The 22824-nt window shown below is 39.7% G+C and overlaps 1 protein-coding gene across 1 annotated transcript in view; it reads left to right on the forward strand.

Annotated features, from left to right (window-relative positions):
• The window catches only part of fstl5 (follistatin-like 5), a 179908-nt gene that overhangs the window by 50252 nt on the left and 106832 nt on the right, over positions 1-22824 (forward strand). Inside the window, exon 4 of the mRNA XM_088343264.1 lies at positions 87-335. Coding sequence (XP_088199390.1) covers positions 87-335 — 249 coding nt within the window. The remainder of the gene's footprint in view (positions 1-86; positions 336-22824) is intronic.

Below are 22824 nucleotides of genomic sequence, written 5' to 3' on the forward strand. Positions count from 1 at the left end.
TAAAAAATATTTAATTTATGTTGGGTGGATGTTAAATATTTTACATGTGATTTCTAATACTTGCTTTTTACCTTACGTTATCTCAGGTTTGATGGCCCATCATGTCGACCTGCATCCATGCAAGCACAAGTATTGCGGCCTAGGCCTTCGCTGTAGTGTCAACCAGAAAACAGGCCAAGAGGAGTGTAACTGCATTGATCGCTGCAAACCTCATTCCAAGCCCGTTTGTGGCTCGGACGGGAAACTTTACCCTAACCACTGCGAGCTACATCGGACTTCCTGCTTGGAACGTCGCAGAATTACCATCATTCACAGCGAAGAGTGTTTCTACAAAGGTAGGAGCTAATATGACCTTTAGTGAAAGAAATGTGGGATTTGGTGGATATATTGTGCAATGAATAGTAACCTTTACAAACGCTCATGGCTTTCCGAGATCCTAGTAGCCTTTCCAACTGGATTATGAATGGGATTTTCAGTAATACCAGCAATATACCAACACGAAGCGTTTCAGAATGCCGTGTTCTGACTTAATGTCGTTGCTTAGCCAAAAAAACTTAAGCTACTAACTTGTGGAACACAGTTTGTACTATTAGGAATTTAACTCAAACATTTAGCATTAAAAACAAGTATAAATGTTAACAAAATGTGGGAGTTGGAAATGTTCCAAAAAAAAAACCCCGAGAGTATATAATTTTGAACGTGACAATATTTTGTGGTAGACTAGGTAAAGGTGCACATAGATTCCATCAATTGAGTCGAAACAGCCACTCAAGTTCATAAAGCTGTGAAACTTAACTTGTAGAATTCACCCAGTGTGCATTTTTTACAACTTGTATGGTTGTTTCTATAATATGATTTACGTAATTTACACAAGCAAGTAAATCATTTGCCATTCCAATATAAATCATCATCTAAAACATTCACAACATGATTTAAAAATAGTTGGAATCAAAGTAATGAGAAAAAACATTCAAGCTGATTTTTTTTCTTTGTATCACAACATATGTGTATGTAGCACAGAAGCTAAATTCAGCTTCATATATGATTTGAACTCCAGGTTTGTGGGAATGTGGGAAGAAACCAGAGTACCTGGAGGAAAGCAAGTACTGTGGTTTCCTTTCCTGGCACGAGAAGATGCAAACTCTGCATGGGGAGGCCGGGAGCTGGAATTGAACCCTTGACCTCAGCTCCATGGCGCACTAACCACTCAGCTGCTGTGCCAATGGGTTCCACTAACTGACTTGAATTTGCTGATCTTAAAGCCATGCTTCGTTAATTTTCAGTTAAATTTCATGAATGCATCCAGGACCCAAATAACTTACTATAGACAGGCCTCTATTCTGCAGATGACTGTTTGCCAGTGTAAGACATGGCAATACATGTTATAATGCTAGCCTGTGATTTACAAATTGTTCGGATTAAATAAGACTTCCAGGATGACCTCAGAGCTTGAACAAAAGCTATTGATTCAACATCAAATAAAAACTTTCTCAAAGCGTTTTTGAGCAAGGACTGATCAATAGCAAAATGTTGGCTTCTCTGTTTGTTTGGCCGCCTCACAACCATCATTACCGGCTTCCCGTCTAATCTTTGGTACTGTTAGAAGAAGGTTCTGATTCTGGCATGCACAGGGTTCTTGAAGATCCTTGGAAAGTCTTGAAAGGCATTGAATTCTTTATTCTAAAAATAAGTCCTTGAAATGTCTTAATTCCAATTTTCGAAGGTCTTAAAAATGCTAACACAGTATTAAGATTTATATTTACTATATTTGAACTAAAAAGATTAAGCAAGATTTATCAATTGTCTTTTTTTAATAATTCGCGTATTTACTTTAATGGAAACATTGTGTGACCTCGATAACAGAACTATAGAAACGGTGATGTGGTTTCAGTCGGGCCTTTCAGAGCAGACGCATTTCTTAGGTCTACCCACAATACAGGTAGCAACTTCGGACTGGTAAGTTTACTTTGGAGGTGGTCCGACGAATATTTTTCGCCATGGCTAAAAGCTGTGCCGGGTAATGTACAAAAGGCCTGATGTGTTGTTTGCAAGAACAGTTTTTTGTTCTTGTTTTGTTTGTTCCAATTGTGTTTTTTTGTTTTTTTTTGTCAACTTGGTCTTGAAATGTATTTTAAAAGGTATTAAAAAGTCTTAAAAAGTCTTGAATTTAACTTGCCTTAAGCTGTAGGAACCCTGCATGCAGATCCAGAAATGTGCAAACTGTACTCCTTTCTGATTTATGAACTGGATAAAACAGTTACGGAGCGTTGCTTGTGCTGTAAAGTTGACGATGTGATCTCAGACGCCGGTCAAAGGCATTTTTATGCAGTTTACTGAAACAACACGTTATGTGATGTCCCACAACTGCACTTAAAGCAAAAAAGAGACATTGCACCGAAAATGTTACCTCATCACAGCAACAAACGTCTCTGTATGAGCCAGAGCTAACTGAACAAAGTAGCTGTCAAGCCATTTAAAACTAAGTCAATACAAGTCACATTTATTTTAACAGTTCTTAATCACAAAATTCCTCAAAGGGCTACACAGGTTACAATTACACCATCCCCTGATCTCAAACAAAGGTGCAAATATACAAACCTTTCTTCAGTAAAAGCATACCTTTCTGATTGGAAGTGGTTCACTTAAAAGCTTACACCACGTTTTTAATCCTGCAACGGCCATAAACTTTAAACACACTTAGTACACGTTGAAACTTTCAGGTCCCTTAACACAATTCAGTAGCAATTGGACACGTTTATGTTTTATTGAACTTTCATCATGATCAAAATAATTTGAAATGGGTGCTGTCAACCCCCTCAGAAAGCAGATATAGTACAGTACACCTAACTTCTTGATGTTAATTGCGTTTGACTGCAGAACTTTCAGTCAGTTTTCCATCCCTGCGGCGTAGAAATCTCTCCAATCCAAAATGTCCACAGGCGCCTCTGCACAAACGTGGTTTTGATATCAGTACGTGCTCATGTTCCCAATGCCTCTAACGTCTCCCTTTTACAAAAATATGATAGTGACCAGATGAATAAATCATCATGTTTTAATCCACAATGAGGCAGATGTGCTCTGCCTCTATAATAGATGACTAGCAGCCTCGTGTATTTGCTGAGATAGAATGCCCAAAACAACACATTATGCATGTGGCAAGACATTTGTACTCCGGCGTTTGTATGAAATTTCCATATTCACCGTCCCCTCCTGGCACTTTACATGGCTTGCAATCTAAAAATGATGTATAAATACATAAGGAAATCCATTAACATACTATATGAGAGTGATATTATTGACAGAATCTTAATCTTGGGGTTTAGTATATGAGTTATTCGAGATGCTCTCTTAAGAACTAAATTGGGTAGTCAATAATACTGATAAAACCACTAGAGAACACATTTATTTTGCTGGGTATTGGATTATGTATGTGCTTAGTTATGGTATGATGTACAGTAAATGCAAAAAGCTAGCGCGAAAAGAGTCTGCAAGAAAAACTTTTTTTTTCTCAGTTAACGTAAAATGTCTTAGGGTTTTTTCTTGTGTATGTATTATTTGTCATGGTTGCCATGGCGCCCAATTGGCCCGGCTGTGTGGCGCCAGCTGCGGCTCGTTGACAGATTGTCTTTCCGTCTATTTAAGCTCAGTGCTCTCACTCTTCTTTTGTCAGCCCGTTAATGAACCTCTGCCCCGCAAGACGTGGGATTTGACTCCGTCCTGTTTCCTGTTGGTAATTCCTGTCCGGTATTGTTCCAGTTTATTTTTGTCCTGTTTAATATCGGTTTCCAGTTTCGTTCCCGTCTATTTTTGTCCTGTTTATTATTCTCTACAGTTTTCGTTCCCGTCTAGTTTGTCCTATTTAATTTCAATATCCTGTTTCATCGTCAAGCCTGTCTGTCCCGTCTTGTCCGGTATCGACCCCATCTTTCCGATATCTACTCGGGCAATAGGTATCGATCTCGTCGGCCTCTGGCTTCCTATCATAAGACGCCAGACTGCTCCCTAACGTGCATGACTCCCCATTTCCCGTAAAATAAAAGGCTTGTGTGAGGAACGTCACGCATTTGGGTCCTGATCCTGTTTCTGTTCTGGTCCTGACAATTATTTGTATTACATGCTCTAACTATTTCTGTATCGAAAAGAATCGATCTCTTTATAGAAGTTATTTTAAAAATTTCAAACAAAACAAAAAAATATTCACTTTTTGGCACTCAGGGACAATGCTTCTAAAAACCTATTTATACATTATGACACTGAATGAGTTAAAAATGGTTGGATAACTTAACTGTGAAGTGTTTATTTAAATATAGGAATAATAAGCGTGTGCATTAAGCGTAATCAGTTTTAATCACTAATTGCAACTTAGGAGGAGTGAAACTGATTAAAAATTAAATGCGCAGCTATAAAAGCAGTTTGTTTGAGGGGAGGCATCTTCTCTGTTTAAATGGATACCCAAATCCCAAAAGATACAAAATGTGCAGGGAATAATACATGTTTTTTGTACAATATCTGTATACATACTGTGTGTCTTTGGTATATTCCAATTATTTTCCGACATAATGCATTTTGAAGTCTTTTACTTCCTTAGCTCTGACGTCATGTGAAGAACACCAGCAACCTAACCAGCCAGGCACCATATCAGTTTACATGTTAACTGGTTTTGAGTGTTTTAAGCAAGGTTTTGGTAGATTTTGAGAGAACACCTAGGAGTTGTGTCGCAGATGGGTGCCGCAAAGGTAAAATAGATGGCTCGCAGCCTAAATGGGGCAAACTGGCAAGAATAACACACAGAGAGCTAAAAGGGGCCAAACCAGCCAGTACACGGCAGGATAGCCAGCTAAACATGGCTAACCAGGACCAATCAGCATAAAATTGGGAGACTGGCTGACCAAAAACATGCAGTAAGCAGCCAGGATGACCCAAAGCCAACAACAAAAAAGAATTACAGCAACAAACATGAACCCAGCCAGGAAAAAGAATTAGCACAGTAAGCTATTTACAGTGGCTTGCAAAACTATTTGGCCCCCTTGAACTTAGTGACCTTTAACCACATTTCAGACTTAAAACATCAAGTTATAAAACTGTAATTTCTTGTGAGGCATCAGCAATAAGTGGGACATAATCATGAAGTCGAACACACTTTATTGGAAATTTTAAACATTTTTTAAAAATAAAATACGAAAAAGTGGGTGTTTATTAATTATTCAGCCCCTTTACTTTCAGCAAATTCAGTCCAGAAGTTCAGTGAGGATCTCTGAATGATTCAATGTTGATCTAACGGACTAACGATGATAAATTGAATCCACCTGTGTGTAATCAAGTCTCTGTATAAATGCACCTGCACTGTAATAGTCTCAGAGGTCTGTTTAAAGCGCGGAGAGAATAATGAAGAACGAGGAACACACCAGGCAGGTCCGAGATACTGTTGTGGAGAAGTTTAAAACTGAATTTGGATACAAGAAATTTTCCCAAGCTTTAAACATTCCAAGGAGCACTGTGCAAGTAGTAATATTGAAATGGAGGGAGTACCAAGATCGGGCCGTCCCCCTAAACTTTCGGCTCATACAATGAGAAAACTGATCAGAGATGCAGCCAAGATGCCCATGATCACTCTGGATGAACTGAACTGCAGAGGTCTACAGCTGAGGTAGGATAATCTGTCCATAGGACAACAATCAGTCTTATACTGCACAAATCTGGCCTTTATAGAAGAGTGGCAAAAAGGAAGCCATTTCTTAAAGATATCCATAAAAAGTGTCGTTTAAAGTTTTCCACAAGCCACCTGGGAGACACACCAAACATGTGGAACAAAGTGCTCCGGTCAGATGAGACCAAAATCGAACTTTTTGGCAATGTTATGTTTGGCGTAAGAGCAGCACAGCTCAACACACCATCCCCAGAGTCAAACATGGTGGTGGCAGCATCATGGGTTGGGCCTGCTTTTCTTCAGCAGGTACAGGGAAGATGGTTAAAATTGAGGGGAGGATGGACGGAGCCAAATACAGGACCATTTGGAAGAAAACCTGATGGAGTCAGCGCAAAAGACCTGAGACTAGGACGGAGATTTGTCTTCCAACAAGACAATGATCCAAAACATAAAGCAAAAGCTATAATGGAATGTTTCACCAAAAAACATATCAAGGTGTTAGAAGGGCCAGGTCAAAGTCCAGACCTCAATCCAATTGAGAATCTGTGGAAAGAACTGAAAACTGCTGTTCACAAACGCTTTCCAACCAACTTTGCAAAACTGATAGAGACATACTCCAAGCGACTTACAGCTATAGGTGGCGCTACAAAGTATTAACTCAACGGGGCTGAATAATTTTGCAAACCCACTTTTTCAATTGTATTTGTTAAAAAAGTTTAAAATCCAATAAAGTGTGTTCCACTTCATGATTGTATCCCTCTTATTTTCGATGCTTCACAAAAAAATTACAGTTTTATACTTTTATGTTTGAAGTCTGAAATGTGGCAAAAGGTTACAAAGTTCAAGGGGGCCAAATAGTTTTGCAAGCCACTGTTGCTAGCTTACTGATAACGGAACTAACCTGGAAGCCTTTGGGAGCTTGCAGCTTGCCCGTTGGGGCAAGCTATCTGGACAATAGTATATCAAGTGCAAGACACGCGGCGAAATACACAAACGGAGAAGTCACAATAACATACCTAAAAGGAGGCAAAGTAAAAAAAAAATGCACGCAGGTAAACCTACGCCATGTAGATTTTGTTGATCAAATTACTCAACAGTCACAAGTCCCCCGCTATGTAATTGCTGATTACTACAATCGCCGTCCGTTTTTCAAAGGGATGTGCAACTATTTTAAAGCCTTGTTTGTATTCTGGTGAAGTCACAGCTCTAGGGGATATGAGGTTAAACTGTTCACTCAATTAATTTCTGGAGATCCATAGCGCGTGGAAAAACATAGAACATATCTTGGGGAGGCAGTAGCTCAGGAAGTAGAGCACTCGTCTTGGGATCAAGGGATCCCAGTTTGAATCCCGGCTCGTCCGTGTTACATGTCGAAGTGTCCTTGGGTTAGACACTGTACCGCTAATACCCCCAATAAGCAGGTTAACGCCTTACATGGCTGCAAGGCCGCTATTGGGAAATGTGCAGCACATTGTAAAGCGCTTTGGGAAGTCATTGACTTGAAAAGCGCTATATAAATGCAGATCATTTCATTTCATCTGCTTGATTATGGGGAAGAACACTACACGTTCTATGCCTGATTAAAAAAAAATGTATGTAATTTCTTTAACGGAAAGTTGAATGGTCTATTTTCTTGCCTCATGGATTGTGTGTGTTTATGTGAACGTGACCGAACAATGCATAAATAAATGCAATAAATCCAATACATTGAATAAATACAATACAATAGGAGAAAAAAAAAGGACCAGCTCGGTAGCCTAGATGGTAGGGCGTCCGCTCCGAGACTGGGAGGTCGCTGGTTCAAGCCTCGGCCGAGTCATAACTAAGACTTACAACATTGGTACTCATTGCCTCCCTGCTTGGCGCTTGGCGTTAAGGGTTGGAATTGGGGGGCTTGGTCACCTAATGACTCCCAACACAGCAGTTGGGTCTAAAAACCCGGCGCCGATCGGAGGCGACGCGTCACCTCAAGAGGTTCGCTTGTCAAATGATTTCTTGTATATATCATGTTTATGGTTTATACTGGCTGAATAAATAAATACAATACAATATCTGCCTCAAACTGTGTGCAGGCTTAAAAATCCTAAACAACAGTGATGAAGAACCGCAATTAGCATCTTTACAAAAAGGTTTTGCTTCAAATTCCCCAGGTAGCACCAACAAGAACATGAACAACAAGAACCCCCTGGAGAGTTTCCGCCATAACGAGGCATCAGTCTGTCTGTCCGTCCCAGTGGAAACTGGAAGGGGGCAGGGGGGATTTGGGGGGGGGATTTTCCACAGCTTGTTTTCCTTTAATGACTTTTGGGCGTTTGGTGGTTCATTATGAGGTTACACTGCAGGCGTCGTCTCTTGAGTTACAGTGATTGCACAGGTGCTTTTTGGAGCTTGTGTTTTGTTTTTAATTATTGAATATTCGGGCTTTAACTAACAACCATTATAATAGTATACTAGTCACCGACTATTGAAACTATTTGACGAATAATTGGATGCTCTTCCCCCTGAGATTCGATCTGCAACCTCAGTGGAAATGTTTAAATCTAAGCTTAAAACACACTTCTATTCTATAGCATATTGAATAACCTATATTTTATGTTGACAATATCTGTGTATTATTTGCCCTCATGTAGGTTTTAGATCAGGGGATGGTGTAATAATAGTCTGTGGCTAGCAATAATCTGTGGTCTGTGCAGCCCTTTGAGACTCTTTGTGATTAAGGGCTATACAAATAAACATAACTTGACTTGATACTTTTTTCTCTAAATTTTGCATGAGGTTGATTTAATTATGTGGCAAATTATAATAAACACAAAGAACAATCGTACAATGAAAAATACATCTTTTATTGAAAATACTGTGGATGTATGCGACAAAAATGGCCTATCTAACACCAATTAGACACAGTTCCTGGTCAGTAGGGACATAAATCCCTGAGTAAACCTCAGTCTATATTTTAGGGACAGGCAAATAAATATTTAATTAAAATCAGCTAAACAATTTGTATCCATCTATCTAAGAACAGGTACATTAGCAGCTGTTGATCAATAATTAAAAAACATTTTATGAGCATTTTGTAAAGTATATTCAGTGGTCAACTGCAAAGTCTGTAACAAAAAACTTGTTGTTTCTCAATAGATGGAAATCTAACAGTTTTAACAACGGATGTTTGTTATCCGGACTATTAGCTTTTATTTTCAGCCTATTAAATATTGAAGATACTTACATAAATTTTTCACAATAAATAAAGGAAAAAAAAAATCGGTTTTAGGAAAAGTTAACTGTCTAAAGATGAGAACCAATCTTTTTCACGCATAAAACAATTTTACTCCTGCAATTACATCCTGTATAAGAAATATTGTATCTAGTTAACTAAATAATTGATTTATATAAAGAGCAATTAGGCTACTAAACATTAATAAACTATTTTATTTAAAAAGTTTACATTTTAGTATTGTATTGCATGAAATGTTAATAAATTGTGTTTAACAGAGGTGTTCAGAATTTGGAACCTTGCTACTCTCTGCTGACGTCTCCTTTCCTGTGTTAATATTGCAGCTTCAGTCAGCTTATCCATGATAAACGTGCAAGTATGTCCATTTCTTAGATGCACTTGGATAAACTTCTTTTTTCATCCTTCTTGGGGTATGAGTTGGTGTTTGGACTGAATTTCAAAAACGCCTCATTTTCACCGTTTTTTTATGCTACAAATGAAAACAAAAACAAATATCGCAGAAGCAAGCATGACGTCACTCTCCTGCACTCCCCCCAGGCCCCATTCCTCAAACCTAATGTGTTCTGCGCCGAACAGCTTTGATAAAAGAAAGACAAATCCAGATAGGCACAGTGGAAAATAAAGAATAAAGGCTATCTCAACTCAGTTGACCACTGTTAACAGGTACTTACCAGAGAAAATAGTTATCTTTCAACTTTTTAAGGACACCCCAAATGACGCGCCCTGCCTTTAATCATCTTATTATCATTATTGTTATTATTATTGTTATCATTATCACTATTACTATTATTGTCATGATTACCGATGTGAATCACCTGTGCCCGCTGTTTTGGCGCCAACCGCTGCAGGCACTGATTGGCTCCCTGTCCCTATTCAAACCCAGTCCTGTCAATTCCCTGTTGTCAGTCCGTCTGCAAACCTCTGTGTATACAAAGCAAGCCTTTTTCGACCCTGACTCCCGCCTGTCCCTTTTTTCTTCCCGTTTGTCTCCGGCTACGGCCTGTTTTGTCCCCGACTACGTCTGCTCTCCCCTCCCGGATTACAACCCATTTTTTATCCCAACTACGTCTACTCTCCCATCCTGGCTTACGAGTCGTTTCCGACCTCGACCACGCTTTGCTCTCCCAGCCCCGGTTACCGACCAGTTTTTCCGTCCCTGACACCGCCATCGCTCGCTACGGAAGATCCACTTCTGTGTTCGGATCACAGTCCGAGTGATTTAACAATACTTTCAATAAACATTACATAACATTAAAACTATTCAACTGAATGAAACGCAGTCTACGAAAGCGCATTTTGAGTTTTACAAGATGTTACATTTATGTACAGGTTTGGTCATTCTTTCTTAATCTGGAAAAACCCTGAAGTTTAAACAGTTCATTGAATAGTATTAAACTAAATCGATACGAATTTATTGCTACTCTTGCTCCCTTTACACTCTGCATTTCAAGCTACCGAATCATACAAATGGTTACCTTCTTTTGTAAGCATTTTGTACTCTGCGCTTCTTTTTCCATGAATGAATATTTCATGCCTCAATTCGGCATGCCTTTCATATGTGTTTGCTGGCAAAAGAAAACACATATAGCATTCAAAATCGCTTAGACTTTTACAACTCAATCTGACAAGCTTGTAATCGTATTTGCTTGCAGGCGGATGCAGGTTAGATGACGAGAACGTGCGCCCGTACGTGATCAATAGGCTTATTTATAGCGCGCCAGGCTCGAGACCTCGCCGTATTGATTTGCATGTTCATTACGAGTAGCAGAATGGGCCCATTATTTCTAGCGCCGAGCCCAAACAATCATATGACAAATTGGCCGATTAAGCATTTCAGATGTTTGTTCGTTCCCTGCTAGCTGCACCGAGTAAGACGTTGTACGTGACGTCGATTTGCCCATTTCATTGAGATTCATTACTGGATATTTATTTGCACCTTTAATATGGTTGTAAAATTTTCTGCAGCACTGGCTGTAATACCAATCACATTTAGCTTTACTTTTCGTATGAATGTCTATCATCTTTACATTCTTAAAGGGCTAGCAGCATTTGAATCCTGCTTTTTTTACCAACTGCGCCCCTTAAATCTTATCTATCTATCTATCTACCGACCGACCGACCGACCGACCGACCGTCCGTCCGTCCGTCCGTCCGTCCGTCCTTCCTTCCTTCCTTCCTTCCTTCCTTCCTTCCTTCCTTCCTTGGTCATATCCCTCAAAAGGGGTGACCGACAGCAAGACAAACACATGCAGTAACAAAGAAAATAAAAAAGGGAAAAAATAGCAAAAAACACACATATTTTGGACTATGGCCAACCCAAATGCCTAAACACCCATACAAGTTAGGCACCTTGGCACCCGAGTTGGTCATGCTTTCGTCCCTCCAGATGAAACGGGACACATGAAAGCGGCCATGTCACTTGGGTTAGGGTGACACAACACACTTTTTTGTTCAACAGCAGGGAGCTTTCACTGGTTTACCTCTGCCACATCATACAGGTGCCCTGCCCATCCCTTAGATGACTAAAAGGAAGGTTTATGAGTTAGCCTTGAGTAAAACAAAGATGAAAGGAAAAGGTAAAATCTTAACTAGCTTTAGCAAACACCAGTCATCATAAAATGTGAAATTAAATGGTTATATTTATTCACTGTTAAAGTTCATTCTCATTTAACTTCACACTTTATGAATTTTCACATTATCTTTTGAATACCATTAATTCAACAAGTTTGCAATGTATTACAGTTTTGAGCGTCTGCAGATGCAGAGCGAGGCTTGCAATTCTCTTACCTCAGGGCAGAGGGTGATAGTAAGAGCAAGTGATTCTGATTTGGCACACACTTCAGCCCCAAACAAAAGAATTAGTGATAGTATTAGTAAGCTAACAGCATGTGAAGCCGGCGCACACTTCAGCACCAAACAATAGAATTAGTGATAGTATTAGCAAGCTAACAGCAAGTTAAGCCATTTAGTAAAATGTTTCTCATTGCATGGATTTTTTTCATCATGGAGATGACCTATCTACTGATGTGTTTATTCAAGAGGAGTAGGATAGACCTTATTTATAAGTTATGCCAATAACATTTTTTTCCATGCTACAGTTTATATATTGCTTTCTTGCTCTGTCAACCAAATGATGAATAAAATGTAGGTTCATTTATTTATAAATCTGACTTTGCCTCACCGGACAATAAACTAGTCATGCATAAACTGTAAGTGTTTTTTGGTGATAGGAATGAGTGGAGAGGTGTTGTAAAAGGAAAGTGGCATGTTTGGACGCGTTATAAGGGATGGGCAGGGCACCTGTATGATGCGGCAGGGGTAAACCAGTGAACACTGTCGGGCCCTACTGTTGAACAAAAGCGTGTGTTGTGTCACCCTGACCCGAGTGACATGGCCGCTTTCTTGTGTCCCGTTTCATCTGGAGGAACGAAAGCATGACCAACTTAGGTGCTGAGGTGCCTAACTTGTTTTGGTGTTTGGGCATTTGGCTTGGCCATGGTCCAAAAATGTTTGTGTGTGTTTTTTGCCATTTTTTTCCCAATTTTATTTTCTTTGTTATTGTATGTGTTTGTCTTGCTGTCGGTCACCCCTCTTGAGGGATATGACCAAGGTAGCTAGATAGATAAGTGTTAGAGGTAAGATCGGCCAAAATCACCGTTCCCCCTCGCAAATTTGAAAATTTGTGAAAATTCGGGTTTACTTTGGGTTCAGTCCCTTAGTTAATCTGTTGGGCTCGGGCTGGTTCAAGCTTTTTATACCCACGGGCCGTGTCGGGTCCGGCTGGTATTTTTAGGCCCGTCTTGCCTTTAGTATGTGGTATAAGATTGCGTATCGCATTTTTCTGACTATAGAAATTGCTTCAAAGTATAGGTTGCATCAGATCATAAATCCCAAATTAAGTTCAAGGGTGGAGTACATCATTTGAGCTGTCCTTAAAAAGTTGAAAGTAGAAAATGTTCTCTATTTAGAGGGAAGAGAGTGATTTTTTTATGCTCTCGCTCGACCGTCCAAACGCACACCCAAACCCCAAAAATATGAAAAATGAAGAGTTTATTCGAGCCCATCTAAGATATGCACGTACTTGCACGCACCACACAAGCAGCTTTACAGATGATGCAATTATGATCATAGCCAGAAGATAGCAACTACAACATTTCCAAATTCTGGACAGCACCTTGAACTAAAAATTTGCATTTTTGGGGATGGGTTTAACAATGTATATATAATTTTGGGATACACTATGCTACCTTTCAGTGTGTTAAAAACTAAGTTGACCAGCATAAAATACTTCTATCACTAGCTTCCATCAAACTTGACTTATCCATAGCAAGAACAACCTACTCATGAAAAAAAAAACGCCAACCAATGATTTATATCAAACTTGAAAGAGCACTGAGAGGCATACTGAGTTGGCGTGTAAAATGTAAAGAAGAGTCTGAGACAACACATGGACACTTGTTTTTTTCCTTCACACTTGGCGAGGTACTGTGTTTTAAATCTGAAAATGAAATGATCTGCATTTATATAGCGCTTTTCAAGTCAATGACTTCCCAAAGCGCTTTACATTGCGCTTCACATTTCCCAATAGCGGCCGAGATCCGTGCAGCCATGTAAGGCGCTAACCTGCATATTGGTGGTATTGGGGGTTCAGTGTCTTACCCAAGGACACTTCGACATGTAACTCGGACAAGCCAGGATTCGAACTGGGATCCCTTGATCTCAAGACGAGCGCTCTACCTCCTGAGCTACTGCCGCCCCATTTAGGTGTTTTGGGAGTGAACACAGCAGACTTGAACCTCAGGCTTATTTCATTTTCTATACATGAAGCATGTGGTTTCCATGATCGAAGCACAACCGATTTTTGGAGCATTTAGAGAGTAACTGATTTTGGTCAACTTTTTAGCAGGTTTTTTTTTTGTGATTTATTTTGCTGGCTAGAGAAGGTAAGGGGAGGTGCTGGATGCATGCTATTTAGCTAGCATTGTGGTATTTATAGAGTAATGACTGACAGCGGCACCAAATTATAGATGTCCTATTTTCCCGTGTCAGCGGGTAATTTGTTTTACGTATACATGGTGCTTGCTGTAGAAGCTCTCCAAAACGCTGGCCTTAGGCTGTTTATTATGCTTGAAATGACATTGCGACATGTCAGTATTTATCACTTTTTGTCTTCTCACCTACGTGCAGGAATCTGAGTTGATTTAAACATTTTATTTTTTAAAAAGGCTTTAGTGTGGCACAGATTGTGTATTTTCTACTACGTGCTTTAGGTGGAAGAGTCTTTCCAGTGTGTCGTTGTACCGTGGGCATCATTTTTCATATCAAAGCCATGAATAGTCACTCACCTTTGCCCTTCATCATATAATGAGGACTTTGCTCGCGACTAATGAAGCTCTAGCCGGGAACTAAAGTGTGACATTTCTCATGGCTTTTTATTGAATTAACTTTAAGACGACAAATTAAAAGTTCCACGCATATCAAAGCATGAGGCCAAATCGCTATGGAGACCATCTCTAAAGTTGGCTTTCAGGACCTGTCTAATAAAGTTGATAACGACACAATGGTCTGCTATTTGCAGAGGATTTGATATTAAAATATTAAATACTTTTATTGAAGTAGGAAATGTATTATTCAGTACCCAACTTTTTAATCAGATACAATCTTTTCAATATCTTATTTACTTGATTATTGTGTGGATCACGGAGCACGGCAGCAGTGGTTAGCGCGTGTTCTGAGGTCATGAGATCAAACCTCTTGTGTGGAGTTTGCATGTTCTCCCCGTGCTTGCATGGGTTTCCTCCGGGCACTCCAATTTCGTTCCACATTCCAAAAACATGCATGTTAGGGTTAATTGGACGGTCCAAATTGTCCCTAGGTGTTAATGAGCGAGTGAGTTGTCTGTCTCTGTGTGCCCTGCAACTGGCTGGCAACCATTTCAGGGTGTCCCCTGCCCACTGCCCAAGGACGGCTGGGATGGGCTCCAGCAACCCAGCGACCCTACTGAGGATAAGCGCTGCAGATAATGGATGGATGGATGTGTGGATCACTCCACAAAAGATCATCAATCCCAATCAAAGCCTACTTACAACAAAGTCAGTTAGTTCTTTGTTCCTTTGTCTCTTTGTTTCCTTATCCTCACTGTAAATGTGGAACTGGAGTCGTCCAATTTCGTTGTCACAGCATATCCCATGGTGTAACAATGACAATAAAGGCATATTCTATTCTATTCTATTCTATTCTAGGGTCTCCTGATATTTTCACCTGAACGCCTAAAAAGGTGCACCCAAAGTTAAACTTAAGCTGTACTTTCGCCAATCGGAATATCAGCATGATTTTTGTCAATGTTTTAAGATAATATGAATTTACATGAGAATGGGTTCTATTTAAAAAAATAAATTTGATTTGGTTACACTCAATTGGGGGTATGATTAAAAATGGTTTAGCTTATGTCGAGAAGGGAAAATATAGTTGCCGTATTTTCACGACCATAAGGTGCACCAAAAGGTCTCAGATTTTCTTTTTTGTGGCACGCCCTATTATGCAGTGCGCCTTGTTTTTGGTGGAGAGAGAACAGCTTGATGGTCTTAGGGTTGGGCGTCTGTCTGTGTCAAGACTTTCAACATTTTTGGGTGGAATCCGATGTAAATGTGACATGTATGCGATCTCCTATGACTTTTATGCCTTCTCCCATGTTCGCCACAAGTTTCCCACAAGCATAAGAGGACATGTGATGTCACATACCAGACGTCCACTGTTTACATAAGCGCTCACGAATGCCAATGCCGTAAAGTATTTAGCAATTTGAAAGTTATTGTTATCGTCTTGGTGCTCTTGTTTCATGAAACTGTGCCATTCTTCCACCTGGACCAGCACTACGGTGGCACAGAAATTTACAGCGGATTATAATGAAAATAAAGAATTGTCGATGCTTGGGCGGGACTGTATTTCGATCTTTCGGACAGTGACTCTGAAGGTGACTTTGAAAGTGAAGAAAGTGAACCTTTTAATGGAAATTCAGCGAACAGAGGGCAAGGACTTTTACAGTTATTTTATAGATTACCAATAAAAATGTGAGTGCCAAACTGTTTGCACCAGGTCTTTTTTTCAAAATTCAGTTTTATCCGTGTGTTTTACTTTGTAATCAATAAATAAACAACAACAAAACTCAGTTTTTCTTCCGTCGTACTTGTATGCTTGAGTATGTATTAAATACAGAAAAGAACCAGTTACCTTACACACAGTGTGTCCTATGGTCGTGAAAATACAGAACTTTTTCTTTATCTCACATACGTTAAATTGAAGTTGTGAATACTTATTGTTCCAAGTATCTATGGAGTGCAACATCACTGACAATCATTGTTTTACTTTTGGCATCACGTATGCGGGAGCACTATTTGGCGACGCCAAAGGATTGATCAATAATATGCAATTCGATACGTTTACATTTATTTGAAGGAGGAATGATTTGGGTTATTCATTTTAAAAAGCCCAGCACACACTTATCGGCATTAGCATAGGGAATTTGTCTACAAAATGCCAAGAGGACCTTCCCCTGCACACCTGAAGCTGTTTTCAGCTGCACTGTTTTCAGCTCTATCCACATGTTTTCAGATCATTTGACCATCCAAGATGGCGACTACCACAGAGTCAGAGCACATATTTACTAATTTGTGGAAGGAGAAGATAAATCAGGGCGCTGTAGTGTTAACCCCATATTTCTACACAGATAATTTTCGACATCCCCACAATGAATCATACTGTGGAAAATAGGGCCAGATTGCAACAAAGGCGTAAAAAGTAATCTTTTTCTGTTGTTGTCATCAGTGGTTTTGATGGTATTGAATGAAATTGCATTGTTTTGCCATTGCTCGTTGTGTTTTGAAGGTAACTCCAGTGACTGGACAATGAGAAGGAACTGTAGAGTGTAACTTTACCCTTGTCAAATTCGGGTGTATAAATTCAGACCTTTGCTTGATTATTGGGTAAAAAAGTTGAAATACCATGAGCATGTTGTAAATATTGTACATAGTATCAGAAACCCTCCTGTTCTGCTCCTGTTATGAATAATATGAATAATGTTGGCAGAGGGGCATGACATCATTTCAGATGTCACTATAGTTTTTTTTTTGTATTTAGAGTGCAAGCATTGTGGAAAAGAGCAGCTTGTCGTTTTCCCCTGGAATTTGGCTACTAAACGCCAAACTTATTAATGTGTGATTCTCGACACCCCTGGCGCTGTGCTGTCTTTCTCCAAAAAGCGCCTCCGCACACCTGACCTCAAAAGCAATATGCCAATTGCCAGTGTGCGTCTGGGTTTTATAGTTTTATTTAACCATTTTCATTCAATTAAAAATACTAAATTGCAATGTTACTGATTTTTTTTTAAACAGTTTCCGGTATTGTTAGCAAATTTGCATTCACTCTGTTAGGGATTAAAAGCACTGTGAAAGATTTCCGCTTGCCTTGATGATAAGTTCAATGTTCCATTTAATAATTAAATGTACTAATTGGAATTTTGCCAACAATGGAGCCAATTTTCTATTCCGTTATAATAATAATATAACTCCATTGTAGGGGTAAAAAAATCCGACCCGGCCCGACCCAATCCAAAAGGTAAGAAATAGCGAAACAGCCGATCCTGACTGATTAACTTGATTTGAGTGATCAAGCCCGACAAGAACCCAAATTTTCAATTTTTTTTTTTTGTCGGGAGGAAAGGTAATTTTGGCCGTCTCGACATCAAAAAGCCGGGAGCCAAAGTGCGCATCATGCACGCTACCCTGACGACGTCGCAAGGGTGACTTTTAGCCGTCACTGACAACGAACAACCTGGCGCCAAAGTGAACACCGAAATGCGCAGCATGCACAGTACTGTGACTACCCCGAAAATGTGATATTTGTCGTTTCCGACAACAAACGGCTTGTCCGGGACGGCGTGCTTGCTTTGTAGATCCTCCAACTAGGAAAAAGAAACATAGAACACATGACAAGCAGATAGTTTTAAAACAAAAAACAGCACGAGAGAGAAGCCCGGCCTGACTTCCTGATCGACATTTAATGCCCGAACCCCTGGGCCCAAGATCTTACCTCTATTTCACTGGAAAGGCTAAGCCGCATAAATAGTCACAATAATACAAAAGCTTCAGTTTTTTTTCAGTATGTAATTATGTGTTGCAAAGATGGCTCATCTTACAGAAAAAACGATAGAAAGTTGATGAACGTATTGCAAGTTTGCAGGGTCAATTCTCTATCCAGGTCAACAGGACATAAAATATTGGAGTCGTGAAGGTGGGAATTCATCGGTCTTGCCAGATGAATGGTCAAAAATCGAAATGCTTGTTGATGTATGGAGTCATCTTCAGTAATTGGCAGCCGGCTCGGCTGTGTCGCCCTCCTACTTGGCAGCAGGAGGACAACTAGATCATTTATCTGCGAGCTGCACTTCCGGAAGGCAGGATGTGAAGTCCCGCAGGACTTGGCCTTGGAACAAACACCACCGAAGATGAATGCGATGTCCGATATTTCCTGTGATTAAAAAACAAATGATCGATTTTTACATATTGTCCCTTTCAAGTGAAAAAAACATTTTTATTTTTTTCAGGAAGATAAAAAATGACTCACAAATAAATGAATTTTGGATTTTTTGGGAACTAGATACAGATAAAGAAAAGGTTTACCCTTTAAAAAAAACTATAATTAATAAACTATTGAAGGATGATTAAGTTCATGCAGAAAATAAAAAAACGACTTTTAATAATCACTTGACAGTGACAATATGTTGAAACAAAATTGAGGATGTTTAAAACATTTGATTAGTGATTACGTATTTTGACCGATTCCAGACCAAATTCCAGCTAAACAGTACATTTTCTAGTTTGGCATATTTGTGTTTATTCTTAAACTTTAACTTAAATTTGCATCGGTAAAGATACCCTGGCAGTAAACGGCATATTAAAACTACGACGTAAGGTTCTATGAGAAAGTGTCTGAACCTTCTATGAAATGTCTCACATTTTTGCATGAAATCGCCTTCAATTGTGATATCATCATTTTCAAAACCACAAAAGTGTCTGCTTTGACTACATTCACACAAACATAAGTGTCCATATTTGAAAGAAGATGGCATGCAAACAATGACAGAAGGGCACAAGAATATGTAACTGAACCCTAAAGCCCAGCACACTCCTGGCACCAACCGCGTGGGGACTTTGGTTTCGACCCCTGGGGCTGCAAGACGCCCTCATACCCGTAGCCGTTTACAGCTGCCCTTTTTTTGTTTTTACGTCACGTGTTTTTAAATCACGTGACCATTCAAAATAGCAGTCAGATAGCAACTACAAATATGAGCACATCTTTACTACTGTGCCAAAAGAAAACACCAATGAATCTGCAGAAAGCAAAATCTGAGCCCTATATTTCTAGAAAATAGCGCCAGGACATCAACCCATGTGAGAATAGTGCCAGATTGCAACACATATATGAAAAGTCATTTGTGTTGTTGTCATTATGGTAGCCACGTTAATGAACAAAATGTAATTCTCGTTATTGCTCCCCGTTGATTAAGGCAACCTGACAATGACTCAGATGAGTTGTAAAAAGATCTCTTGCATTTTATGATTTGCTTGATTTATGCTTTTGGTGCTGCGTAGTTTTTTTCCAAAAATTGCCCCCGCACACCTGACACCAAAAACAAAATGTCTACACATGCAAACTGTGAGGAAAAGGTACATGTTTTTTGCATTAAATAGTTATATATTTCATCAGTTTATTCCAATCTTTTTCTGAGATAATGCATTTTGAAGACAGCACGTCTTGTCTTTGACATCCTGAACTGGGACCTCATCAGGGGGAACAACAGCACCAAAGGATGCCAGTCACCTTATTGTTTTATGTGAAAATGAGTGGAAGAGGTTACGAGTGTTTTAAGTAAAGTTATGGGCTGAATGGCACCCTCGGGAGGTTTACGGGGACTGATCAATGAAGCCAAATGAATATAGCCTCAGCAGAAGAATGTGAGGTTGGCTGATGAAAAAAAAAACATGGAGTGAGAAGCCCGGCTAACCAGGAACCAATGACAAAATGCGCAACTGCTAGTGAAATAAACCAAAAGCCAGAAGGGAATAAACCAAGAGACACTGCAAAACCAGCCAAACAGCTCACGGTGGGCAGCCAGCGAGCGCCAACCGGGAGCAAACAAAAGAAGAAACCAAATTGTTAAATATGAAATCAAATTGTTTTAAAAATCTGCATCTACCACCACCTACATTGCATATTACCGAATTTTATTGCAATATGTATTCTGTGTAGCACTATTTAGGTATTCTATATAACAGGCTTACAGTGGGCATTTGCACGTCACACTGGGTATTTGTATATTGTATTCTTTTTGCTTTATTATTATATTGTTATCAGCTCAGGGATGCTGCTGGAAATGTGAATTTCCCTTCGGGGATGAATAAAGTATCTATCTATCGATCTATCTATCAGAGTAAAGGCTTTTGAAATTTTTGATAGCCAAAAACCACACTTTCTGGAGTGGTCGCTAAAACCAAAAGTGTTTTTCTTTAAAAAAAAATAAACCGGTCCAAGCTTTTATCTCTTACTTTCAATCGGGATTAATGGGTACTAAATGAATGCGTAACAAATATAATAGAATTACTTGAGGAAATACTGGAAGTTGTGTCTGATGACATTCGGCATGCATGGTGGGGAGCATCCTGACCAGGCTAGGATAACAAGGCTGGCCTTTTAAAATAAGGGAAAAGACTGTTTGGTCACCGGACTTTCTGTAGTTGGTTCTTCCTTCTGCTCTGTAGGACGCCTTTTTGGTCACACTATACGATAGAGTGATACTTAGTGGTCAAATATTACATAATGTACTTTTAAGAAAGAGAAACTGAAACAGCTGTTCACTAATTTAAGTCAACTATGTGACCCATCACTGATGAATGGCTTAGAACTACCCTGCCCAACATTGTAAAAGCGTACTTTTGGTGTAAAAGGAGCTGCTGGTATTTAATGTATTTGAGGAAGTATGGCAACTCCTCGCCACTAAAGCCATTTTGGCAGAAGTGATAAAATATAAAAGTCGCGGCTGCCGAGACGCTGACACTTAGAGTTAGCGTCGCCTTTTTGTCAAGTCGACGGCTTTAGTTGCCGATCGATGGAGGCTAAGGGAAGATGCCTTGTGCGGCGCGCTGGATCTGCGGGATTACATCACTTTGTGCACGGATGAATGGTGATGATGATGCGATGAGAGTACGTGTGTGTTAGCGCATTCACCTGCTGCTGACCTCAGTGAGGATTACCAATCAACCTCGAGAGGCCCGTAATAATCAGTGTTTGCCAGCTTTCCTGCTATTGCAATCTATGTTCCATGTAACGATGGGACTCACTAGCAGAGTTCAAGTTTGAGCTGCTCCGAATTCCAGAACTTTCATGTGAGATTCTCTTTTGTCCGGCATAGGGCAAACTTCATTAGACCTCTGAATCAAGCGACATCCAGGCGAACAGTTTATCACAGGGACGATTTCATCCCCTGCAGAGAAGCTCACACACAACTATTTGTAGTGTTTTTCTTCAGTTTCGAATGAGTGCCAATAAAGGTTATTTAAAGTTGTCCACACGTGTCCTCTTTGATGGTGGCTTACCTGCTTTATGCGGCTGTTCTGACAGAGCCACAATGAAAGTTAGCGCTCAGGTGTTTGCGAAAGGGAATAGGAGTGAAGCACAAATTAGAGTGCTCTCCTTGACACACAGCAGTTTACTCACATTCAGTGCAGCCCACGAGTAATGCATTGAAACCAAATGGTTACATGGAAGTAAAATATGGAAAAAGGAAGAAAATAATGCTTTCAATTAATGCTTAATTGGCGGTCTAATTGGGTAGACGTTGAATCGAAAATACAAATTTGCTGTGCAACCGTGGATGAAACAAGGCTTCAAGGGAATCAAGTTATTCAACGTGGAACAATTTATTTCCAAAAATCGAGACTAAATGGAGTGCAAGTTTAAAACTGAAAACCAGTGTATTTTGGGTAGCTTCCTAAGGACACCTGAGGTGCACGCAGAGCTGTTCTAAAAACAGCTTACCAGTTGTTGATTTTTTGTGGTTTACTTAGTCTTTCAAACCTTACTTCCAATACTTAACCTTGTAACAACATATTATGTTTCTGTGGTGCAGCGGTGAGCACATTCGCCTAAAACGCAAAAGGTCCCTGGCTGGAAACACATCTTGGCCTGAAAAGTGATGAGCGCCACCAGGCTGTAATTGTACAAAGCACAACCTCAGGAAATGGTGCTCTTATGACTTTAGTGGTTAATTGATTCAACCAACAACATAGTAGAAACAAAGTAATACTTTAGAAATGGAAACTTGGTGCCGTTTTCACAAACCTCTTATAAAAACTAGCTCTCAGCTAGAGAAAGGCTGGAGGCCCCTGGTGTGAAGGTACACCAACTATTTATTTTCTAGGTTACTTCTTTTTAACTTTCCAGTTCATGTAATTTTTAGAAAATGTTTAAAAACCAATGTTGGGTAATGCATAAAACCTATTTCTTCCTGAAAGATATAAATTAACGCAAAATCCAAGACATCATCAGATACACCAATGAGTTGTGTTTGTCGTCGGGTTTTTGGCGTTTATTTATAACTTTCAGGACAACTTTCTGTTTTGTCCATTCTCCAATGTTCGTGTCTGACACTCTTGAAAGGGTGTGATGATGAGATAAAATGCCTTTTCATACGACATCGGTATCACCAGTGGTCTAGTGCAGGATGGGCAACGTTTTGGAGTTGAGCGGGCCACATTGGGTTAAAATATGTGACCAAGGGGCCAATCCCGGAGACCTATCCCATGTTTTCATTAGTGAATAATTATACATGCAGACGTATACATGCTGTATTCCTTTATATTACATATACAGATAGAGTCCAATCTATGTC

This window comes from Urocampus carinirostris, chromosome 9 (assembly GCF_059441175.1).
Source record: "Urocampus carinirostris isolate Australia breed hairy pipefish chromosome 9, RoL_Ucar_1.0, whole genome shotgun sequence".
Lineage (NCBI taxonomy): Eukaryota > Metazoa > Chordata > Actinopteri > Syngnathiformes > Syngnathidae > Urocampus > Urocampus carinirostris.